At 43.1% G+C, this 23,025-nt stretch overlaps 1 protein-coding gene across 1 annotated transcript in view; it reads left to right on the top strand.

Moving 5' to 3' along the window:
- FADS6 (fatty acid desaturase 6) overlaps positions 1-22,801 on the top strand; it is a 159,873-nt gene extending 137,072 nt beyond the window's left edge. Inside the window, exon 6 of the mRNA XM_069200093.1 lies at positions 19,455-22,801. Coding sequence (XP_069056194.1) covers positions 19,455-19,604 — 150 coding nt within the window. The 3' untranslated portion in view covers positions 19,605-22,801. The remainder of the gene's footprint in view (positions 1-19,454) is intronic.
- The last annotated feature ends 224 nt before the right edge of the window (positions 22,802-23,025 follow it).

Raw genomic sequence — 23,025 nt, 5'->3', positions numbered from 1 at the left:
CACAGTATGTGATGTCAGTTGCACTTTCAATGACTAGATTTTACAGAATGAAAAGTGTAAAAAGTCTTATTTTTTGTATTACTATATTTTAGATTCCTACATTTTGCTCGCCTTTACGTGAGACGACGTAAGGTAGTATAATCAAACAGTGCCACCTTCTGGACTGTTGCATATGATATTTACTGTATTAGAATATAATGAAATGAATGCATGTTTGACATCACCTCTCCACAAAATTATGATGTAAGGGAAAGTGCAGTTGTTTCCATTGCATTTACAAATCAAGGTGGGCAAACACAAGTAGTCCTGAATCTTTCTTCGGGTGCCTAGCCTTTTCTTGGCTGTTTGGGGCAGTTCGCGCCTAGGCCCTCATAACGTTTTGTACATGATAAGCTACCCACGCCAAATTAGCGTCTTTTTTTCCCAACATCCTCGGATTCTAGAGGTACCCAGACTTTGTGGGTTCCCATGAAGGAGACCAAAAATTAACCAAAATGCAGCCAAAATTTCGTTTTTTTTAAATAATGGGAAAAAAGGGCTGCAGAAGAAGGCTCGTGTTTTTTTCCCTGAAAATGGCATCAACAAACGGTTTGCAGTGCTAAATTCACCATCTTCACAGCTTTCAGGAACAGGCAAACGTAAATCAGAAAACCCAACTTTTCAACACAATTTTGGCATTTTACTGGGACATACCCCATTTTTACTATTTTTTGTGCTTTCACCCTCCTTCCAGTTAGTGACAGAAATGGGTGTGAAACCAATGCTGGATCCCAGAAAGCTAAACATTTCTGAAAAGTAAACAAAATTCTGAATTCAGCAAGGAGTAATTTGTGTAGATCCTACAAGGGTTTCCTACAGAAAATAACAGCTGAAATAAAAAAAAGATTGAAATTGAGGTGAAAAAAACATCAATTTTTCGTCACGTTTTACTCTGTCACTTTTTCCTACGATGTCAGATTTTTTAAAGCAATATACCGTTAGGTCTGCTGGACTCTTCTGGTTACGGGGATATATAGGGCTTGTAGGTTCATCAAGAACCCTCGGTACCCAAAGCCAATAAATGAGCTGCACCTTGCAGTGGGTTTTCATTCTATACCGGGTATACAGCAATTAATTTGCTGAAATATAAAGAGTGAAAAATAGGTATCAAGAAAACCTTTGTATTTCTAAAATGGGCTCAAGACACAGTGTTGAGAAGCAGTGGTTATTTGCACATCCTGAATTCTGGGGTGCCCATACTAGCATGTGAATTACAGGGCACTTCTCAACTAGATGTCTTTTTTACACACTGTCTTACATTTGGAAGGAAAAAATGTAGAGAAAGACGAGGGGCAATAACACTTGTTTTGCTATTCTGTGTTCCCCCAAGTCTCCCGATAAAAATGGTACCTCACTTGCATGGGTAGGCCTAATGCTCGCGACAGGAAATGCATCATGGACACATCACATTTTCCCAAAGAAAACAGAGCTGTTTTTTGCTAAGTTTTTTAAAACTAGACACCTATGATGGGGTGACGTGTGGAGCTCTTACCAGGTTCTGTTACCCAGAATCCTTTCCAAACCTCAAAATTTGGCCAAAGAACCACTTTTTTCTCACATTTCGGTGACAGAAAGTTATGGAATCTGAGAGGAGGCACAAATTTCCTTTCACCCGGCGTCCCCCCAAGTCTCCAGATAAAAATGGTACCTCACTTGTGTGGGTAGGCCTAGCGCCCGCGACAGGAAATGCCCCAAAACACAACATGGACACATCACATTTTCCCAAAGAAAACAGAGCTGTTTTTTGCAAAGTGCCTAGCTGTGGATTTTGGCCTGTAGCTCAGCCAGCACCTAGGGAAACCTACCAAACATGCAATTTTTTAAAAACTAGACACCTAGGGGAATCCAAGATGGGGTGACTTGTGGAGCTCCCACCAGGTTCTGTTACCCAGAATCCTTTGCAAACCTCAAAATTTGACCAAAAAACACTTTTTTCCTCACATTCCGGTGACAGACAGTTCTGGAATCTGAGAGGAGCCACAACTTCCTTCCACCCAGTGTTTCCCCCTGTCTCCAGATAGAAATGGTACCTTACTTGTGTGGGTAGGCCTAGCGCCCGCGACAGTAAATGCCCCAAAACACTATCTGGACACATCAAAATTATCAAATGCAAAACTACCTGCTTTTGCGGGGGGCACCTGTGTTTTTGTCCTGGGCTCTGCAGCCATCTAGGGAAACCTACCAAACCCAGATATTTCTGAAAATTAGACACCCAAATGAGTCCAGGGAGGTGTGACTTGCGTGGATCTCCCAATGTTTTCTTAGCCAGAATCCTCAGCAAACCTCAAATTTAGCTAAAATTTAGCTGGAATCAACCAGATGTTTAGTTTTGAGATGTGTCCAGGTCTTGTGGATTTTACTACATGGCAGCGTCCCAAAGTCCAAAAAGAGCAGCCCCCACCATTCCAAGTTGAACGATTTTGAGATTTACCAAGCTCCCATGGCCCAAATGTAAAACCAAAACCCAAAATAATCAGATGTCCTCTTGCTTGCCATTGGATAAGATGTTTTAGTGTGTGGGGGAGAGCTGAAAGCTTGTTACCCCCTTCAGTTGGGGTGGGGCCATAACCAGGCCCATACCGGTTGGTAGCCACCACACCACTATTTTTTTTTTTTTTTATTCCCTGGCATCTAGTAGACTTTCTGCCCCCCCCCCACCCTGTGGTGTGGATCAGGGGTAATTGCCCAATCTGCCCACTGGTGGGCAGAACAAGGTTGGCCCCATTTATTTGGGGTGGGAGTATGGCCATAACCCCATCCTCTTATTTTGGAAAAAACATATTTCCTGGTCTCTGGTGGGCATTCTGTCCCCCTTGGGGGCAGATGGGCCTTCCAAAACCAGGCCAATTTATGTCCAACAGTAATGTGCACCCATGGGGAGCGACCCTTGCCCAAGGGGCCGTTCCCCTTATGCATAAGAATGAAAAAAAAATCCCTGGTGTCTAGCGGTGCAGATCGGCCTAATTATATTAGGCTGATCTGCCCCCAGGGGGCAGAAATGGCCTAAAAATAATTTGCCCCCCCCGGGGAACGGCCCTTGCCTAAGGGGTCGCTCCCCACATATAAAAGAGAATAAATAAACAAACAAAAAATAGCCCTGGTGTCTAGGGGATTTCTGCCCCCCGGGGGGCAGAAATGGCCTAAAAAAAATGTGGCCCCCTGGGGAGCGGTTCTTGCCCAAGTGGCCGTTCCTCTTAAGCGTAAGTATGAGAAAAAAAAAATATCCCTCGTGTCTAGTGGTTTCTGCTCCACCGGGAGCAGATTGGCCTAATTATATTAGGCTGATCTGCCCCCAGAGGGGACAGAAATGGCCTAAAAATAATGTGGCCCCCTGAGGAGCAGCCCTTGCCCAAGGGGTCGTTCCCCTCATGTCCATTTAAAAAAAAAAAAAATGTCCTGGTGTCTAGTGGGCATTTCTGCTGCCCGATTTCATCGCGATCGGGCAGCAGAAATGGTTGCAGAGACATGAAAGGAAAGGAAAGGCCTTTCCTTTCCTTTCTCTGCCTGCCCCCTCCTCCCGAGCAGAAGAGAAATGCTTTTGCATTTCTCTTCCGCATCGTGCTGGAAGCATGCTTTCAGCACGATGGGAGGTGACCTCTGATGAGGTCAGCTTGCTGACGTCATCAGACGTCACTGGGGTGGTCGGGGGAGGCAAGGGAAGTGATTCCCCTTCTAGCCCTGACCTGGGGGGGGGGCAGCCCTCGAGGGCTAGCGCTTTACCCGAGGGCCGGTAACCAGACGTAACCATTACGTCCATGGCTGGCAAAGAGTTAAGAGTTGGGGCATGCTTTCACTTGCTCATTGCATTTTAGTACATTTTACTTGTGTTTTTTCTGCCTCTCCATTTTCACATTTCACCAGCATGCACTGGAGAGTTATTTTTTTTTTCAGAACAATTCTTGACAAATTTAGCATAGAACTCTACCAGCCTGAGAAATGAACATAACCCATCTTTATTTATGGGTGGGGTTCAGGTGCACCTTTTACTGCGTTTACAAGCTCCTCTTTGGTGTGAGGCCATCTGATGTGACCTCATCTCCTAAGTAATCTAATGCTTTCACTCCAAAACTTGCATTTAGTAAATTCAGCCGTTAACACATTCTTACAAAGAGTTTCCTGGACCTGCAGTGATGCTGATCCCTGTTTTCCCCATGATCAAAACATCATCCTGGAAGAATATAGTCCCCACCTTGTTCTTAAGCAATTTGTAGATTAGTTTCTTAAAAACTGCAGCTGCTGAGGCAAGGCCGAATGGCATATGAACAAACTGATAACACCCTTAGGGAGTCATGATGGTTGTTACATTTTTGCTCTCCTCATGAAGCTTTAGCTGGTGGTAAGCGGAGGACAAGTCTATTGAGGTAAACCATTTCATCCTTTCGTTCGTGTTAACAATTCATTAATTCTGGGCAACAGAAACTTTTCAACCACAAAGTTACTATTAAGATATCTGAGATCAACAAATGAGTGGATCTTACCATTGGCGTGCCTGGCCAATGGGGCAATCCACTTGGCGACATCCACTGGTTCAATGCTCCCTGCCATAAGTAGTTTCTCAATCTGTTGGTTCACCTCCTCCCTTAAAATCAATGGTATCTCCCTAGCTTTTTGCACTTTGGGGACTGCAACTTTTTTTTAGCACAATCTTGTGGGAAACCCCATTGTGCATGCTGATCATTCCTGATACATACTTCTGGGTATGTATTATTGAGTGCTAACCCATTCTGCTGACTTCTGCCAATGATGAACACCTATTCCTCAGTGTTGGGGTCCAGAATGATATTCAGAGCTCTTCAGTCCACCCATCCTACAACTGATGGCCCTTCTTCAGCTACACACACTTTGCCCATAATTTTCTTATCTTTAAATTCAAAACTCAACCTACTAGATCCAACCATCGGCATGGGTTCCCCTGTAAAACTCTGTAGAGAAACATCAAGCAGTGACAGGGAATTTACTGATACTCCTGCAAACTTTTCCTTCCAACCCACTTGTCTACTATGATATAGGGTGAGCCTAAGTCTGCTATGGTTAGAACTTCCACTCCTCCCATTCTCAGATCGCATACCAGTTGGACCTTGACTTCCTATGAAGGTGATTGACTTTACCACCATCCTTGGGTTCCTTGATACCCAGCATACAATCATTGTCCTAGTAATTGGACTCTGATTCATACCCATCTGATTCCGATTCTCAGCCCAAACACGCCTTAACTATAGCCAAACTGCTGCTTGACTTCCCCTTTCTAAACATCTTGGCAAAATGCCCTTTAATTCCAACCTATTTGCACTTCTGGTCCCTCGGAGGACATTTCTTACTGTATGCCAGGTGGTATTTATTACCACACCTATAGTACTTCCTTGCTTTGTACTTACTTAGTCATGGTCTGTTTGCTATCTTATTGTTATTTGTTTTGTCCTGTTTATCTTTCTGCTTTATCTTACAGACCTACTCTTTAGGATAATCCTTTGAATTTGCCCTTGCAGCTTTTGCACAGTCATTGGAAATCTCAGCCTTTTTTACCACAGAAATGACATCACCCAAAGATGCTTCCTCATAAATCTACAACCTCTCTTGGATATGTTCATTTTTCTCATGCATAATTATTTTATCTCTAAAGAGTTTGTCCTGCAGTTCCCGAAATCTGCATGTTAGGGCAAGCTTCTTTAGAGCTGAGATATAATCCTCCACAGGCTCCAATTTATTCTGTTTCCTTCTAAAAAGAGTTCAGCTCGTAATGGGTTCGAGGTTCCAACGGGACTTCGAGCTGAGCCACAGCCATGCTTCAGACTTGACCCTAGCTCGAGCTTTCAGCGGCTCGCCCACCTCTAACAAAAAGATCTCTGCAGCAGGTGCCTTAACCACATAGGATAATGATAGATTTACTGCCACGTTTCTCTTTTTTGCCAATTTCTTTGTGGCAGAATTTTTAAAATATATATGTGTAGGTTGAGTTCCAGATTTTACATCAGCGTTGCATCACTTTTTTGGCACAGCCCTGACTCAGAATCACATTTCTTAAATTTTGCAATGCACTCAAATGTACACACAATAGACTTGCTAAACATATGTGGGAGTTGTTAAGATCTGATGTCACTTCTTATGATGTCACTTACTGTTAGGTCATGGGTTGTGATGCCACTTTCTATCATGTCATGTGCCATAATGTAATTCACCATGATGTCACGTGCACTTTGCCTTACTTGATGAGTCCCCTCTCTTCTCTTTTTTTAGGACTTATGCCCTGATGGAGGGGTAGTGAGGAAGCAGTCTACAGGAAGCTGGGGTTTGGGTGCTACAGCAACTATATTTCAGCTGTCTGTGGGTGCTTTTTTAATAGGACCTCAGGGTGATTAGGGAGATGGACCAAGATATGGTTGACTTACCCAAGTCCATCTTCCAGAGGGTGCCAAGAGGGTCCACTTTTGGGTTGTCCTGGTATTGTTTAGGGCCTAACTTACTGGATGGGTGAAGGGGTCTCCTCTGGTATGAGGGAGTGACTGAGTGCACCTTGCCAAGTACTAAGTAGAGGCCCTAGTGGAAAGCTGGTGAGACAAAATAAAATTTTCATCAGGATGGTGCTTGCTTGATAGGCCAGTCTGGTGGGTCAGCATCATTTGGAGAAATTTCAGACAGAAAAATTTGTCTAGCATTGTGGATCTTCAATGAACATGATTTTGAGGTGTGTTAATATCAAGAAATTATATGTCTCTGTCTTTTGGAAAATAAATACAGCCTGAGAATGTTTAATTTTTAAAAACCAAGATCGGGAGTTTCACACTACTTAATTGGTTTGATGCTGGGGTAGGGAAGTGGACTGATTTACACAATGTCATCACCACTCAACCTCAGTGGGTCTCTCTCCTATGTAAAATATAAGCTCTTGTCTCTGGTATAAAGCTTGAGCTTTAAAATCCCCTTTTCAGACAGATAGTCAAGAGGTTAGACATCTGGACTGTGTCTCAGCAGAAGGTGCATTAACGCATAGGACTGCAGTTGCCAGTTTAAAGTTAGCACGGGGGAAAAGAAGATAGTGTGGGCCCCACTAATTGCAACAGTGGGTCCGGTTGAGGGACAGCAGGGTCCAGAGGTTCCACAGCCAAGGTGCATTTCAAACGAGCCTTTGAAATGTGTCTGTGTCTTTAAGTTGGAACTAGGTACTCTTCTTCTCCATGCTTCCAACTAACAGCTGCCACTAGCAGAGACACTAAGAAGGCCCAAATGATACACCACACAAGGGCAGAGCGATTTGGGGTACACCTTGCTGCTGTGGGAGAAAGCTTTGGTGGGCACATTACCAGGTGCTATGAATGCACAGTGCCATGCTGCTCCACTCTGCCAGTCTATAGATGTTCACCAAGGGTAAGAGGCACACACAGCGTTCTGTGAGGTGGACTGTGAGAGGGCAGCACCAAGCAGCCCTTGACAAGGTGCAGTAAAATATTTCACCCCATGTACGTTCCTACTGTGGTGCACTTGTTCCGCCCTACCCAAACTGAGCTACGTTACAAACAGGAAGTAGAGGAGCACAGTGATGGGCTGCTCATCTCTGCTGCCTGTTTACAGACTGTTACTGTAACTGTGTGGGAAGACAGGCAGCAAGGAACATTTGAATCAGATGCGATCTGCTGGACCATTTTAAAAAAAATCCCTGCCCAAAATATTAAGTGCTAGTGCCACCCACCACCAACCACTGAAACAAACTAATTGTTCAGACCCCCATTTACCAATATCACTCTGTACCTTCTTACCTTTTACCCAGTATTTGTAATTTTCAGAAGCAAAACTACAAGTGCTCTCCTAGAGAATGCACAATGATGTTGTAAAAAAAAATTCTGGACTGCCTTATGGAACTGCATCTTGGCAACACCATTTAAAAAAAAGAGAAAAAAAAGTCCCACCTTTTTTGCATTTATATAGCACTTTCTACCGCTTGTCATGGGTAATAAGCGCTATATAAGTGCAATTACATAAAATGTAATCAGGGCACCTGGAATTATGTGATTGTGTAGTTGCAGCATTTTTCGCATAATTATGAATCTCCTGTATTTGCCACATAATTCATCATTTGCTGCATAATGTGCAGATTTTACCAAACAAATTGTGTTTCTAGTGCTAACAGTTAAAAAGGTATTAAAAACCCAGCCACACGTTTTTCCGCACAGTGGAAGACCCTTTGTAAAGTTGACTGATTACATTTCTGTTGCTTATGGATTTGTTTGAGTATTAAACTGGTCGTAATGAGGTGCAACCTATGCCCAGACAGTGTTAACAAGCATAAAAATGCCAAAATAGTGAATACTATCAGGAAATGTGCCACATAATTAGCATTTTCTTGCCACATAATTTCATCAACCATGCTGCATAATTTGGCAGAGATCCTTTCAAGTGCAGATGCCTCTGTCAGTGAAGTGTTAATGAGCATTCATTGTCTCTCCTTTTAAAGAATATAGAATGTTATAGTACAGGGCCGTGCCCAGCCAGAGCCCCCACCACGGGGTCAACGAACTAGCATATTATAAATTATTTGTGACCCGACCCCTTCCTCGAAGACACTTTCCAGCAGCGCGAAAAGCGGAACGTGCCTGTCTTAAGGAAGGAAAATGTTTTTTTCTGCTCTGTGCCCTGCCCAGGCTTTCCTCTAGACAAGCACCCATGAAGCTTCAGCCCTGGCTAGGGAACACAATGGTGGAGCGCAGGGTTGCTAAAGCCCTTTTAGCCCAATGGGCATTGCGCACCTGCCACCAGGTATGGCCAACCGCCACACCATGACCAGCAGGTACTCACAGAAGTGGCGATAGTATATCTTTACAAACCCCAAGATTTGCATTGAGAACAGCTTGTTGAAAGGACACTACCATTCTCTACTAAGATTGCATTCAATTCAATGCTATAAAATCCCCTTCAAGTCTAATTTGAAGAGTTAGTATGGTAATAATCCAGCACAATTACACTGAAATTCAGATGGCCTATTTTACTATGGAACCTTAAATTCCCCCATGCACTGCTTATGACGTTACAGAACATGGATATAACAAATGACAACACTGGGAACACCACCAATCATCAGATATGCCACTATAATGAGACTACATTTAGATTAAGGGTGCAGTTCCACGGACCACCAATAAATATGCTCTCAGAGATTACCTGCTGATGAAAGTAAGCACTTCAACCAAGAGGCATTTTCCTGAAACATTCCATTAAATGCACAAAATTGGCAAGATATTCACAAGTGTTCCAACATATTCTTGAATGTGCTATCAGATGTGAAAACATGTGAATCATCTGCCTCTTAGGTGGACCCCTTTATGGTTCTGGAGGGAATCTTTGGGACACTTATTTGCAACAGTGAGTAAAAGATTCAACAAATTGCTAAATAAAATATTTAATCAGATCTGGGCATTTCTGTCTAAAATGAGCTCTGTCATCATACACCCTTCATCCCGTCTAGCACTTCTCATTGACTTACTGGACAAATCAAATATGCACACATTGCACACACATTAGTAGCCAGCCACTTTACTGGGGCAGCTAAGATGAGTAATCTCTGTCACTGGTGCCTGAGTACTACACCAACTAGTAATGAATGGCTGGTAGAAATCCACAGAATTGCATCATGCAAGAGGGCCACTTACAAATAAAATGATGAACTCAAAGTACTTGGGGTCCTCATCTGGAATAAAAAAGGGAATGCATGAACAAAGGCTTTAATTTGGTTGAGTGGGTCTATTTGTTTTGGGTTTTGGTGAAGATAGGATTTGGTTCTAAATATAATAAGTGGGTGAGACAATTATATGAGCACCCAAGGCACGAGTGTGGATTAATGGCCATACCTTGCAGGCGTTTTGCATCGGAAGAGGTACACAGCCAGGATGTCCGCTCTTGCGAATGTTCTTTGCCCGAGCAATTGAAGTATTGGCAGCATGTGTGTGAGTAGATGCCCTGATAAGGGAAAGAGGAATGCATCTCACTATACGCAGAAGATATCCTACTTTACTTGACCAATGTGACCCAAACATTAGACAGATTACAGCATGGATTCTCTAAGTACGGCCCAGGGGCCGCATGCTGCCCCCTGGGCTAGAGAAGCACAGGGTTGCTGTTCACTCGATTGTAAATAGAGAGGCAAAGAGGCAATTATATATTTCAAGGTTAACTGGTGTTAAGGAAAGGAAGTAACCAGGGAGTCCTGAGCTTCACTTTAGAAGCAAGTTCACTTTTAAAAACATCTTGCAGCAAAAGTGTAAAAATGTAACAGTCACTTCAAAATTCATGCAGTGTATTAAGTTACCATGCAGTCCATTTCACCTAAGTATAATTTATTGTATCAGTACAATGAGAAGTATTCATTTAAATGCGATAGTTTTCAAACAAGAATTTAGAAACATACATTTTCACCTCTACCCTCACAAGTATGCCAATAGTGAATTAAACAAGCAAGTCAGATGTTATGTGCACTTTTTGAGTTATCTGGGTTCCTATTATAGATGAACAACATTATAGTTTATTAAATCAAATACAGGTGCACATTTGTAGGATGCAGACCCTGAACTTAAAATTAAACAATTGCCCAGGATCACACATTTTGTAAAAGTGGGGACGCCAAGATTAATCCCAGGTTTTCTAGTTTCATATTTCTCAATGCAGCCACTAGATGTATATCCTTTGCTTCGCCTAGCAATATTTGACCGCCAGTCCTCCCAATCCCCTCGCCCGACCACTGTTCCGCTGGCATTGATGCGGCCCTCGGGCACATCACAGACCAAACATTTTGGCCCCTGGAAAAATGTTCGCGACTACCCATTGACTACAGGATATTTTCAATATATTTGGCAAACACTCCGATTTCTCCAAAAATAAAGACAACTCTCTGAGGCCAAAATGTAATAGACTTCAGTTCCACAAAAGTTGAAGTTAAATAAAAGATTGCTTTATTTGATTAATATTTCTTACATTCAGGCCAACATGTGTTTCATGACACAAGTAGCTTCATCATGGCCAAGAAAATATACCCATGAACTTAATTCTAATAAAAAATTAAGGCATTTCAAGGAAATTAATAACCACAATTGTAATCTTTGTGAGTTCCTTCATAAGCGTTGGCAAATTCTTGTTGAAAATTACTCAGAGGAAAATCAAAAGAATAAAAATAAAAGAATTCAAGGCATGATAACCGCCTGCGTTCCATAATAAGCATAGGGACGCAGAGGATATCCTATGTTACTTGACCAATGTGATCCAAACACTAGACAGACTACGGGATATTTTCAATATATTTGGCAAACACTCTGTTTTTGCCATAAATTGGGACAAATCACTGGTATTCCCGATAGGGGACTATAATTCAGGGGGAAGTCTCACACTGCCACTGTGGCTGGATCAGGCAAAGATGAAATATCTTGGGTTATGGATCCTTCTGCACCACTTAGAGCAGTATGTGCATAACTGGCATAGTATCTCAGTTAGGGAAGGCAGCCATGCCACCTCAAATGAGCCCGGTGACAAAGACATATACTGAACACTTGGAAAAAATTGACCAGGTAAATGGGGTGGGGCCACAGACTGACTCCTAGAATACTACTTTGGGAGGGCTTTAAATTCCAGTCTGTAACATCGCTACATGGGTTTAAGGGCTGGGAGACCATTTGTCTGTCTACATCAGCAGATGTGTGGCATGCCAGCGGGGTGGTCCCCTTTTCCTACTTAAAGCAAGATTATCATATGCTGAACACACAGTGGCTCAAATATGGCCAATTATTTTGTGCACTGAGGAAGAGTGTATAATAAGAATAGGAAACACAAGAAGACTCCTCGTTGGAAAACAGACTCCTCGATGGGCGGACAGAGAAGATATTGATCTCACTGACTTATGGTTCAGTGATGAGAAATACCAGTCTCCCTGTTGAAGGTACAGGGTAGATGGGAACAGGACCTAGGGGATTTAGATGAGGAGGGGTGGAGGGAAGTGTTGGAGTTTCCTATCAAAGTGGCTATAAAGGCAAGTTTTAGGCTAATCCAGCTGAAGATATTACATAGTGTATATTATGCACCCACCCTGTTATGTAGAATTGGCTGGACAAAGATGTGTGTTGCCTTACAGGCTGTGGCTTGGAAGGCACCTTTATTCACCTACTGTGGAGTTGCCTCCTTATACGACAGTTCTGGGAAACAGTGTGGAAATAATAGGAGGCAGTAACAGACTGCCTTTGGATCTGTCCCCCTGATGGCAATACTGGGTGTATGGGATACTCCAGAGCATTCACGTTACCAAACATAGTTTGCTAACGTGGGCTATATAATAGTAAAGTGAGATAATGATAAAAAAATGGGGGCCTGGTCCCCCAACACATTAAACCTGGGAATTCAGGATGGGATTTTGTAGGATAATGGAAAAGGAAATATACAAAAAGAGAGAGTGTATGAAGAAATTTGAAACAATAGGGGTGGGAATAGGTCATAGAAAGGGATTAAGAGAGGAAGCTTTGATGGACACTTCTCATACAAAAGGTTATGGTATATGTAGCCAAGATGGCGCAAGGACCAGACACATGGATCAGGAGCTCTGCTTCCACTTAGACCCAGCGTCACTAATCCTGTCGTCACCCACCATTTGATGCCCACCACGATGGCCCCCAGACTTCCCAGAGCAGTGGTGAGCCCCACCCCCCCGGGTGCCCTAGAGGAGCTGTGTAAAAGGAGCACACTGCCGCTGGGGGCCCCGATATCCTCTGGGGACCGTGTGCTCAGGTTCTCCCTATCGCCGCTGAGGCTGGATGACCGGGAGAATGCAGCCACGCTAACCCGGAGGGCTGTGACCCCCTAGCTGATGGTCGCCACGGCTGGGGAGGCAGGCTGTGGGCCAATGGGAGGACTGGCCTCTGCTGCACCTGCGGGTCTTCCCGGAAACTGAGCCCCCATCGTAAGGTGGTGAGGTGTGTGCAGGGCCCACGAGGTGGATCAAAGATGGAGAAAGGGGGTGGTGGTGGCCAGAGTGAGTATGTGAAACTGGTACCGAGCGCTTGCTCTGGACACCGATTTGGATTCAGAGTCTTGGACCTTCGGCTCAGGTGTCTCCGAGCTGGGGTCACTGCAGACACTGGTAGGTTCCCCCAGAAGAAACCGCCAGAGTCCTGAGAAACAGTGGGTAGGGAGTCACTGCTGATGTTGTTGGGTTTGGGGGTGTTCTTGGTTGCTGGTACATGTATATCTGAGGCTGCATAAGAGACTATGGCCCTCATTCTAACCCCGGCGGTCTCAGACCGCCGGGGCCAGGGTCGGCGGGAGCACCGCCGACAGACCGGTGGTGCCCCGCAGGGCATTCTGACCGCGGCGGTTTGGCCGCGGTCAGAAAGGGTAAACCAGCGGTCTCCCGCCGGTTTACCGCTGCCCTTAGAATCCCCCATGGCGGCGCAGCTTGCTGCGCCGCCATGGGGGATTCTGACACCCCCTACCGCCATCCTGTTCCTGGCGGTTCGCCCGCCAGGAACAGGATGGCGGTAGGGGGTGCCGCAGGGCCCCCGTAAGAGGGCCCCACAAAGTATTTCAGTGTCTGCCTAGCAGACACTGAAATACGCAACGGGTGCAACTGCACCCGTCGCACCTTCCCACTCCGCCGGCTCAATTCTGAGCCGGCATCTTAGTAGGAAGGTTGATTTGCCCTGGGCTGGCGGGCGGCCTTTTGGCGGCCGCCCGCCAGCCCAGGGCAAATCCCAAAATACCCTCAGCGGTCTTTCGACCGTGGAGCGGTGGTTTGGTGGGGGAACTTCGGCGGGCGGGCTCCGCCGCCCGCCGAAGTTAGAATCACCCCCTATGACTAAGAACAAGAGACACTGTAATTGTAAGTTATACAGCTGGGCTGGAAACAGGAAGCCAAAGCGATCGCTACCAAATGAGAAGTGTCAGTTGGTCCCCCGTTAGAGTTTTCCGCATGGACACTTTCTAAATGTGGATAAATATTTCAAACCTCTTGCATTGTTTGGGGTGTTGTGACATGAGGCCGATGGGCATCCAGGCTTAGGATAGGGGAGTTGTTGACTGCAATTGTTTGAAGGTTTTTCACAATTTGGCTGATGCGATGGGTGGCGGGGGATCAGGGTGGGTGGGGGTAATGGGTGTAGAATGTTGAAGATTTTGAAGATCTCAACATGTATTGTTTGCAAATATGGCTGTCATTTTCAGTGCCTTGACTTGGAATATCTGTGGTATGGCGACCCCAGGTAGGAGATACAGAATATATGCCTATCTCCAATGCAGACATGTTCATTTTGCCTGTCTCCAGGAGACACAGCTGACTGCTGGGGAGTGAGGCAAAGTCAGTAAACATTGGAGTGGTTAGGTATATGGCACAGGATAATCAGCCTACGCCAGAGGTGTTCTGGTTTGGCTTGCCCCAGAGGTGCCATTTGTGAAGCACAGGCTCCTGGTTCAAAGGGAGAGCCCTTATGTGATTCTGGAGGGAACCCTGGACGGGTGCCCTTTCTTTGTGGTCTCTATTTATGCCCTAACGCCTCTCAGGGTGAGTTTCAGGGCTCCATCTCCCTGACTCTACTGCTTGACCCTCAAACTCCAGGGATATATGGCAGTGACTTTAACTGCAAACACAATACAGAATTAGATTGCTCTGTCCCCCAACTCCCAGGCACACAAGGTATACCGGCCACAAAACACTTCTAATAATGGTCCCAGTCCCTCCATGTACATGATGGTTGGCACAGTGGGGAACTGGAGTATTCCTACTATGCAGCAGGACACCATGTTCATACTAGACTAGTTTATTTCTTCTGCAACATTGACTGCTAGCCCCTTATCCGCAGCTCTGAATATTTAGGCAGGACTTTGTCTGACCACAATCCTCTACCGATCACACTGCAATGGGGGAGGGTGAAAGCAGCTATCCCGACTTGGCGACTCCGCATGGAAGCGCTACAGAAAACGATGTACAAGGGCACTACAGCTACACAGCTCAACCAGTTGTTTACCAACAAGGCAGAATCTGTGGACTGTAGAGGACTTGAATGGGACACCTTATGGGTAGTTATAAGGGGTCACTGTATCAGTACAACATGGGGACCTCGAACAACAATCACATGCACTGTACAGGATATAGAGACGCATTTGCGAACGGTTGAGTTGGAGGTGGTGACGACACCTGCTCCCCGCTGTAGCCCTTTGTTGTCAATATCAGGAGGAGACTGGACAATTGTGTGCTCTTGACTATAAGACCTCCTGGGCCCGACAACATGCTGATGGCGATAAGCCAGGGTGCACACTGGCATGGCTATTGCAGTCGGTGATACTTAGGATCCTGATTGGCACCATATGGGACAACGTGGGTTGTGTGCTGAATACACAGATTCACATTAATGAAGTATTCATACAATAATATGAACAGCTGTATTCCTCTCCCCAGAGCCGACTCTGACACAGCTACAGTACTACCTTCCTATGATAGTACTTCCCCTTCTGTCCCAGCTACAGCTGTTGGAACTGAAACAACGCTTACAGGTAGATGAAATCCATCTAGCCATTGCTCAGGTGGCCCGCAGCTAGACCCCAGGTCCCAATGGGTTACCTGTGAAATACTGTGCTACCTACAGGGAAATCTTGGTCCCCAGATTACTAGAGGTTTACCATAAGGCACATAACCAGGGCACTCTTCCAGGGACCCTTCACAAAGCTCTCGTTATAGTGCTACCAAAACCAGGCAGGGATCCTTTTGAGGTGAGCACTTGTAGCCTGTTGTCAACATTAAATATTGACTATAAAATACTAAGCAAGATCCTTGCCAACAGACTGATCCTGGTGCTTGGCATTCTGTCCATTCGGACCAATGTGGGTTTGTGCTGCAGCGGGTATCATCTTCCAATATTAAGCATCTTTGCCATATTATGAATGCTATTTCCGGGGGGACTGATATTCTGGTGGCAGTCTCTGTGGACTAAAAAAAACATTTGACAGGCTAAGGTGGTCCTACTTGCTGCAGTTGTTGGAGGCATTCGGCATGGGTCTTAGCTTCCTCCGGTGGGTCAAGATACTGCATACCGCCCCACAAGCGAGGGTCCATACGGGCTGCCAGATTTCATGCTCTTTCCCCATCGGAAGGGGTGCCAGACAGAGGTGTTCCCTATCCCCAGTTCTTTTTTGCACTGGCTATGGAGCCACTGGCTGTTCAGTTGCGCACCAGGGGCCCGACATGGGGCATTAAGGTTGGGATGGACTGGTACACCATGACTTTGCATGCACATGATGCCTTGGTATATTTAAGGGACCATACACTTAACCTTCCAGCCCATTATGACCTGCTTGATCTCTTGGAGATATGACAGGCCTCAGGCTTAACTGGGGCAAGTCCTGCATTTTTCCTTGTGCTGGGTCGATCCTGAAGGCTGTGTGGCGCTTGTGGGGGAGCGGCTCCCCTGGAGCTACGAAACCTCTTATTACCTAGGCTGTACCTGTAGTGGGTTTGGTCCTACGTTGCTGGGACTGTTTAACGAAACACTATAACCTCTTTGGAACCTATGTGGAATTTCCAAAATAGACTGAATGTAAGCATATTTACGATTCACTGTTTCAGGTTGTACAGTCTAAATTGAATGATGATGAGGTGGAGCATAGATGCCTGTTTTATTTCATTTTATATTATATATGTGCTAGACTAGTCTATAGTTACAACTATGCAGAACCAGGCAGATCTATTGTGTTATGTAGTACAGTGGTACCCTTCCCCTCTGTTCCCTTTTCCAGCTCTCCGTTTCATCACTCAATACACAGAGTTATTTATTCTCTTGTGAACTGGCTTGTGATATCTTAGCCTGAATTACAACTGGGAGCATATTGATCTACTGTACTGATCAGCAGACATACAAGCAGAAGTACTACTGCATGTGTTCTGTATACATTGACATGTGAATTGGGGTCCAGTTATTCTTTTGGCCATTTGTGGGCATGTGCAAATTTGACAATAAAGAAGTGTTGCAAATACAAAGAAATATTTCACTACAGGCTCAACTTTCATGTGTAATAATAAGCAAAGGTGTCGACACATTGCTAAATAGAAATATTTCACTTCATGCTCCGCTTGCATGTGTACTGGTGAGTAAAAGAATCAAGGCATTGCTATATGGAAATATTTCAATACAGTGCTCCACCTTCATGGATAATAGTGAGTAAAGAAGCCACCGCATTGCTAAATAGAAATATTTCACCACATGCCCCACCTTCATGTGTAGTGGCCAGAAAAGGAACCTACGCATTGCTAAATAGAAATATTTCACTAAATGTTCCATCAGCATATGTAATAGTGAGTAAAAGAGTCAACGCACTGCTAAATAGTAATATTTCACCACATGCCCCGCCTTCATTTGTAATAGCGAGGAAAAGAATCAACACATTGCTAAACAAAAATATTTCACTACATGCTCCGCAGCTCCAAGAGTCAAAGCATTTCTATGTGAGTAACTTGCTAAATATTCCACTACTGGCTCCACCTAAGGTAAGATCAAAAGATGATCAATGGCCTTCCAAACTATTTGATTTAGATGATGGACGGGTTGCACCGTCACAACGGTGATGGATATCCCGTCCGCCCAAATATTAATCCCACAGGAAATAATAGGATTTATATTTTGGTGGACGGGATATCCGTCAATGTTGTGATGGAGAAACCCTTCTACCAAAATCTAAATCAGGCCCTTAGTGTGGAATCTCGGAGTCCAGTGTGATGACAATACTCGGTCAGTCAGTCAAAAAATTATTTTATTTGGCATAAGCCTTAAAAGTATAAAAACAATAAAATTACAAGTACATATTACATTAATGCACAAAGTTCTTAGACCATTCTAATTCTTATAACCAACTCTAGTTGCATAATTCATTTGATTAAAATTCAAGTTCTTACAATTCCTGAAAGTGCAGCATGCCAACTTAAATGATCCCACATACAGTTCTGATTAGACTCTGGTCCTTGGGATCTCCTAAGTGCAATTTCCCAATTTGGAATGCTCCACGTTTTATTTCTTGCCTTATTATGCGTAGCGAGGTTATCTAAAATACCAATACTAATTTCCATCAGTTCCGTAATTATTATCTAAGGGTGGCTCTCTACACAGACCATTTTAACAAACCAACTGCGGTGCCTCTCTCTGAGTAAATACCATAAATTTGGCTTCCACAGTCAAATTACAAGCCATTCAGAACAAGACTGCCAGGGTGACCTTCAAATAACATATCTCAGTTACAACTCAGTGTCTGAAGCATCACTACTGGCTACATACTGCTTGGGATACTGAGGTTAAGACGGTCTGTCTGGTTTAAAGGGCCATTCATAGCACAAGTCTCAACAATCTCTCTTCATGCACCTACCGATATGAGCCAGAAGTGATCCTCACACCTTCCAAGGCCATGCCCCTGTTTGTTTCCAGGTTCCCCAAAGGACATAATGATTCTGTTTAGGGTTATTCAAGCTTTATAACTGTAGTCACGGCATTGCTTAGCACACAGCACTACAAACCATTTATCTCATTTGGTCAAATGACTGATATGTAATGCTGTCTCTTTAACTGCATTACTGTATGCTTACTTTCAAAGCAATCTTTGGGTAGGTTGTTAGGTGTGTGTTTTTTACCACAAACCTCAAATAACTGAACTCCCTTACCAACTCAAATAATAATAGCTCATTTCTAATACTCAGGCCCCCAGTTGTAATCTGCTGAAACAAATATTGATGGCAAGAATATTTTTTAAACGGTTACAGGTCCCAAGCCTGCTTTCACACTGCTAAGAATATAAAATGTAAGAATCATAAAACACATAGAAAAATAGGCATGCAGTGTAAGTTTGTAATGTAAATGCAGTAGTTTCATTTCCTCTGTCGTTATCACTTATAAAAAAAACTTGATTTTGTCAATATCTTTAGATACATATTCTGGGGCATCCACGAATCGAAGCCCAGGCTCTGTTCTATATGGACTTTGTATGGGATTTATCTAATGCCCCAAGCACTTCCAACCTCAAAAGACATGAGGGGTAGCTTGAATGTTGGTGACACAAATAGCAGGTCTTGATTTACAACAGCATGAACCTAAATTATATATTAAAAAGACTATCCTACTAGGTGCCTTTTTTCGACATAGAAGTAGGGAGTTATGGCGGAAGTTTTAAAGGAGCACTGGATGGACAAGATGAACTTGAATGTTGCACTCCAAATCAAACGGTAATCGTTATGGATTCTGCGTCCTACTTGAGTGCAAAGTTAGTAAATTACAGAGTAGTTTTAAGAAAGCATAAATGCTGATTAGGAGGTGCTGTAGGTGTAATTAACTGAGGCCCCCTGGCAATAAAACCACTGATCTTTGTGCAGGCATCTGCAGGCCTCGTATATTGATCAAGTTTTGCACCTCTGCTTTCTCTTTCAGATAAAACCCATTGTGTCAAAGTACCTGTTGGACAAGAAGCTCCCATACAACGAGGACACGTACCTCTCCCGTCTGCAACTCTTCCTGGATAGATACGAAGAACTGATGGTCCACATGCCACCAATAACTCACCTGGTAGGGATTCAATGACAGACCAAACTGAAGAGCGATCCCGGGAGTTCTTTGCAGACTTGGGAGTCAACAATAATAACATTCTTTGTGATGGGATCTGGAGAACAGATTTGTCTGCCAACTTACGGCAGAGAAAGCAAGACCCCCGGGCAAATACCTGCACTATCAGAAGTAATACCCAGCACAGAGGACATGAGATGCTCTCCAGTAGCAAATACAATGACTATTTGGGTTAGAAAAGACACGTGTACTTAAAAGGACCAGACAGTAGACGCGAATATTTACTAGCTATTGTTCTGTTAGCAGCCATTCTTTCACTCACTTTACTCCTTTAGACCATGTCTTGCAAAATCAATCAATAGGCACCAAAGATCCCAAGTACTTAAAGTCAACTGCTTTCAGCATCTGAGGGGTCTAAAAATTCTGCTCACTCTAGTGTAATCGTTTCCGTTTCAGATAACCAACTTGCCTCTCTCGTCCCCTCTGCTCACCATGCCCTATCCCTTTCAGCAAGCACAAACGTAATGTGTGTTTATTTAATAGTTTGTGAAGAAGAAATTGGTTAGCAAAGTTTTCTCGATTAGGATTGTTTGATTTACAGATACAACCATCAGATTATAAATATAAATGCACTGATACTTGGTCTAAGTTATGATGTCATTAGTGATGTGCTGCCGTTGAGGACACGAATGTGTGGAATATACTAATACTCAGGAACTTAACTTTAAACTTAATATCACGTCCTCCAATGGTTTGAAATGATTGCTTTGTTTTAGTTATCTTTTGAAAGTTGTGCTGCACTACTATTTAAAGACTGTCAATAGATATTTGGTCTGTATCATGACATACTGCAACTATACGGCTGCTGTTTTAATTTTATCATCACATTAAGGGGTTTCATCTAGTGTTCAATAAAACATTTACACAGCATATAAGTCACAATTATAATGATAAAATAAGAAGACAACATTTAGCTGTTATTGTGCAGTGTTACATCCACAACAACAAACTATCCACAAGAAGATAAGGCTTTTCCTAAAAAAAATCGATTTATGCCTTTGAACATTCGCTCTTCTTCAAAACTCCAACTCACCAAAACACACTTATTGAAATAGAGAACACACATTATTATGGCGGTATCAATAATGGGTTGTTTCCCACTGAGTGTGTATGTGTTGTTCTAAACACAACAGTAAAGTTCAAATTAACTGTGGGGGCGTTCAGAAATCCAAAATGGGCTCCACCTTTCTATCTACAGTTTAATGATGTATCAGTCCTTCATCTGATCACCTGGGCCTGCTGCCCGGGGCAGAAAGGTCCTTTGGCTCTCACTCAAAAGATGGACTTCACTCAGAACAATCTGTCCTCTTGGCAATCTTAATGGTTCTGTCCTAAACTCCCACTCAACCCCAACTACATATATAAAAAAAATTACACGCACCATCTGACTACATTACCCTCAGCTCTCAGGGGATTTTCCTCCCTTCTTCATTTGAAATCCATTGAAAAATATTTGATGTGCTTTAACATACTCCTCTTACCTTGCATATTTGTGCTGCCTTTGGCATCTCATACAGTTAATAAATAGCTGGCATCCTGTCACCTAACTCTGCCTTCCTGTAGCCTTTCCCCGGTTTCCTTTCCGAGTGTAACAATGGCTGACAGCAGGGCTCTTACTATGTACAACAGATGACCGTGGTGTTCACAATTCTGTACGGACCTGAGGAATATGGCAGAGCTGGTGGGTAACACTGCCACAGAGAGACCTCACTGTTCCATCATTTTCCTCAATTTGGTGGCTTCAGGGCGAGGTATGGGGAGAGACAGAATAGCAGCCATTATATTTCCATTGCTGTGATGTCACTGCAGTGAATATCGGCCAACTCTTGTGAAGATCCCCGGAGCAGAATTTTTTTTTCACACTAATGGTTTTAAATGAACCTCATACGCAGTGGAAAAGTTACAAACAATAATGACAGACCAAGATACCCTCACATTGCCTAAAAAGGAAGTCTTATTTGTACAGCAAAATATCATTTTCAAACTACAAATTGTGACCTATTTGATTTCTCAGTCGTAGAAAATGCTCTCTATAGTCCACTAAAGAAATAGTGTTCATTGCTGGTAAAACAGGTCACTTTCTCAAGTGTAACTAATTTAGGGAGTTAATTAATGTAGTATCCAGCATTCCAATTGCGAATAAATAACTTTGTCAAGATCATTATAGTCTTCTCAATACATAGTTTCATAAAGGGCTCTGACAAGGAATAATGGCAATGTCATAAATTCCTTTTAATCCACATAGATTCAAGTTTATTCTTAGCAGGACAGTTTCTAAAAGAGGGCACTTTTGAGATGTGAAAAACATGTTTGCATAGTCTCCTATCCTTTTACATTACCAACATACCTCAACAAAGTCAACTTATTCCAATGTCATCGTCTTTAGTCATGTCCAATGTAGTTTAGAGTTATGCTCGGATAGCCTACATATCAATATGGACCTTAGTTATAGAAGACAAGAATAGATACTTTTTCTTTTGTGATGTCCTCATACCAAGCTCATCAAACCAACCTCTTTATATAAAAAGGAAACTGTACATACACAAGTCAGTCTGTTAATGGCTCTCTGTGAACTGAACAATGTTCAGTAGCTTGCTAATCTGCCCAGCATGAACCCTTGAAATCTCAGTGATTGATTCAATCATTAATTCTAATTTGTAAGACAGGTGCCTCTCAGATAAATCCAAATTATTATTATTATAGATTTCAAAAAAAGGTCGAACTTGACTCCCTTTAAATAAATGATGTAATTCATTCTTACCCCTTTCACCTCAAGACTTTTAATATATAGGTTTGTGATTATCTTGAGATTATTCCCATTTCCAGAACATGCTTACTTCTTAAACTTAAATTACGATCAGGCATCTTGCCAAACTAATTTCATAAGCACAGCTTATAAAAAGTTCTAATTTATTTTATCAAAGTCTGTTTGGGATTGGCAGAAATTAACAGAGCATGATTTTCTTCGACCTCATATTGTCTGATAATATACTCCCAAAGCATACGTTATAGTGCCCACACAACTTGATATTTATAATAGTTTTTCACAATAACCTTGATAACTATTTCCTGTCTTATGGCCCAACATTTATTAAAGAGTTTGGTATTTAAGTTTAGTAGTGATAGTGACAAAGAAATACTGGGGAAAATTTAGCAGTGACATCTTAGCATCTTTAAATTCTTTATAAATAACTATAATAAGTAAATTGTTAATTTGTCTGTGAAAGAATTCACGGATAATGCTGTGGTTATGTATAAGTGTAGCAGTTATCACTTTGTCAAATGTTTTAAAGAATGCACAAGAAAATCATAGATGATATGTTCAAAATTACCTGGACTTGGTCTGATGCTATTGACCCTGCTCCATAATGTTTTTTTA

Source organism: Pleurodeles waltl, chromosome 7 (assembly GCF_031143425.1).
Source record: "Pleurodeles waltl isolate 20211129_DDA chromosome 7, aPleWal1.hap1.20221129, whole genome shotgun sequence".
Taxonomy (NCBI): Eukaryota; Metazoa; Chordata; class Amphibia; order Caudata; family Salamandridae; genus Pleurodeles; species Pleurodeles waltl.
This window is presented reverse-complemented; position numbering and strand designations above follow the sequence as displayed.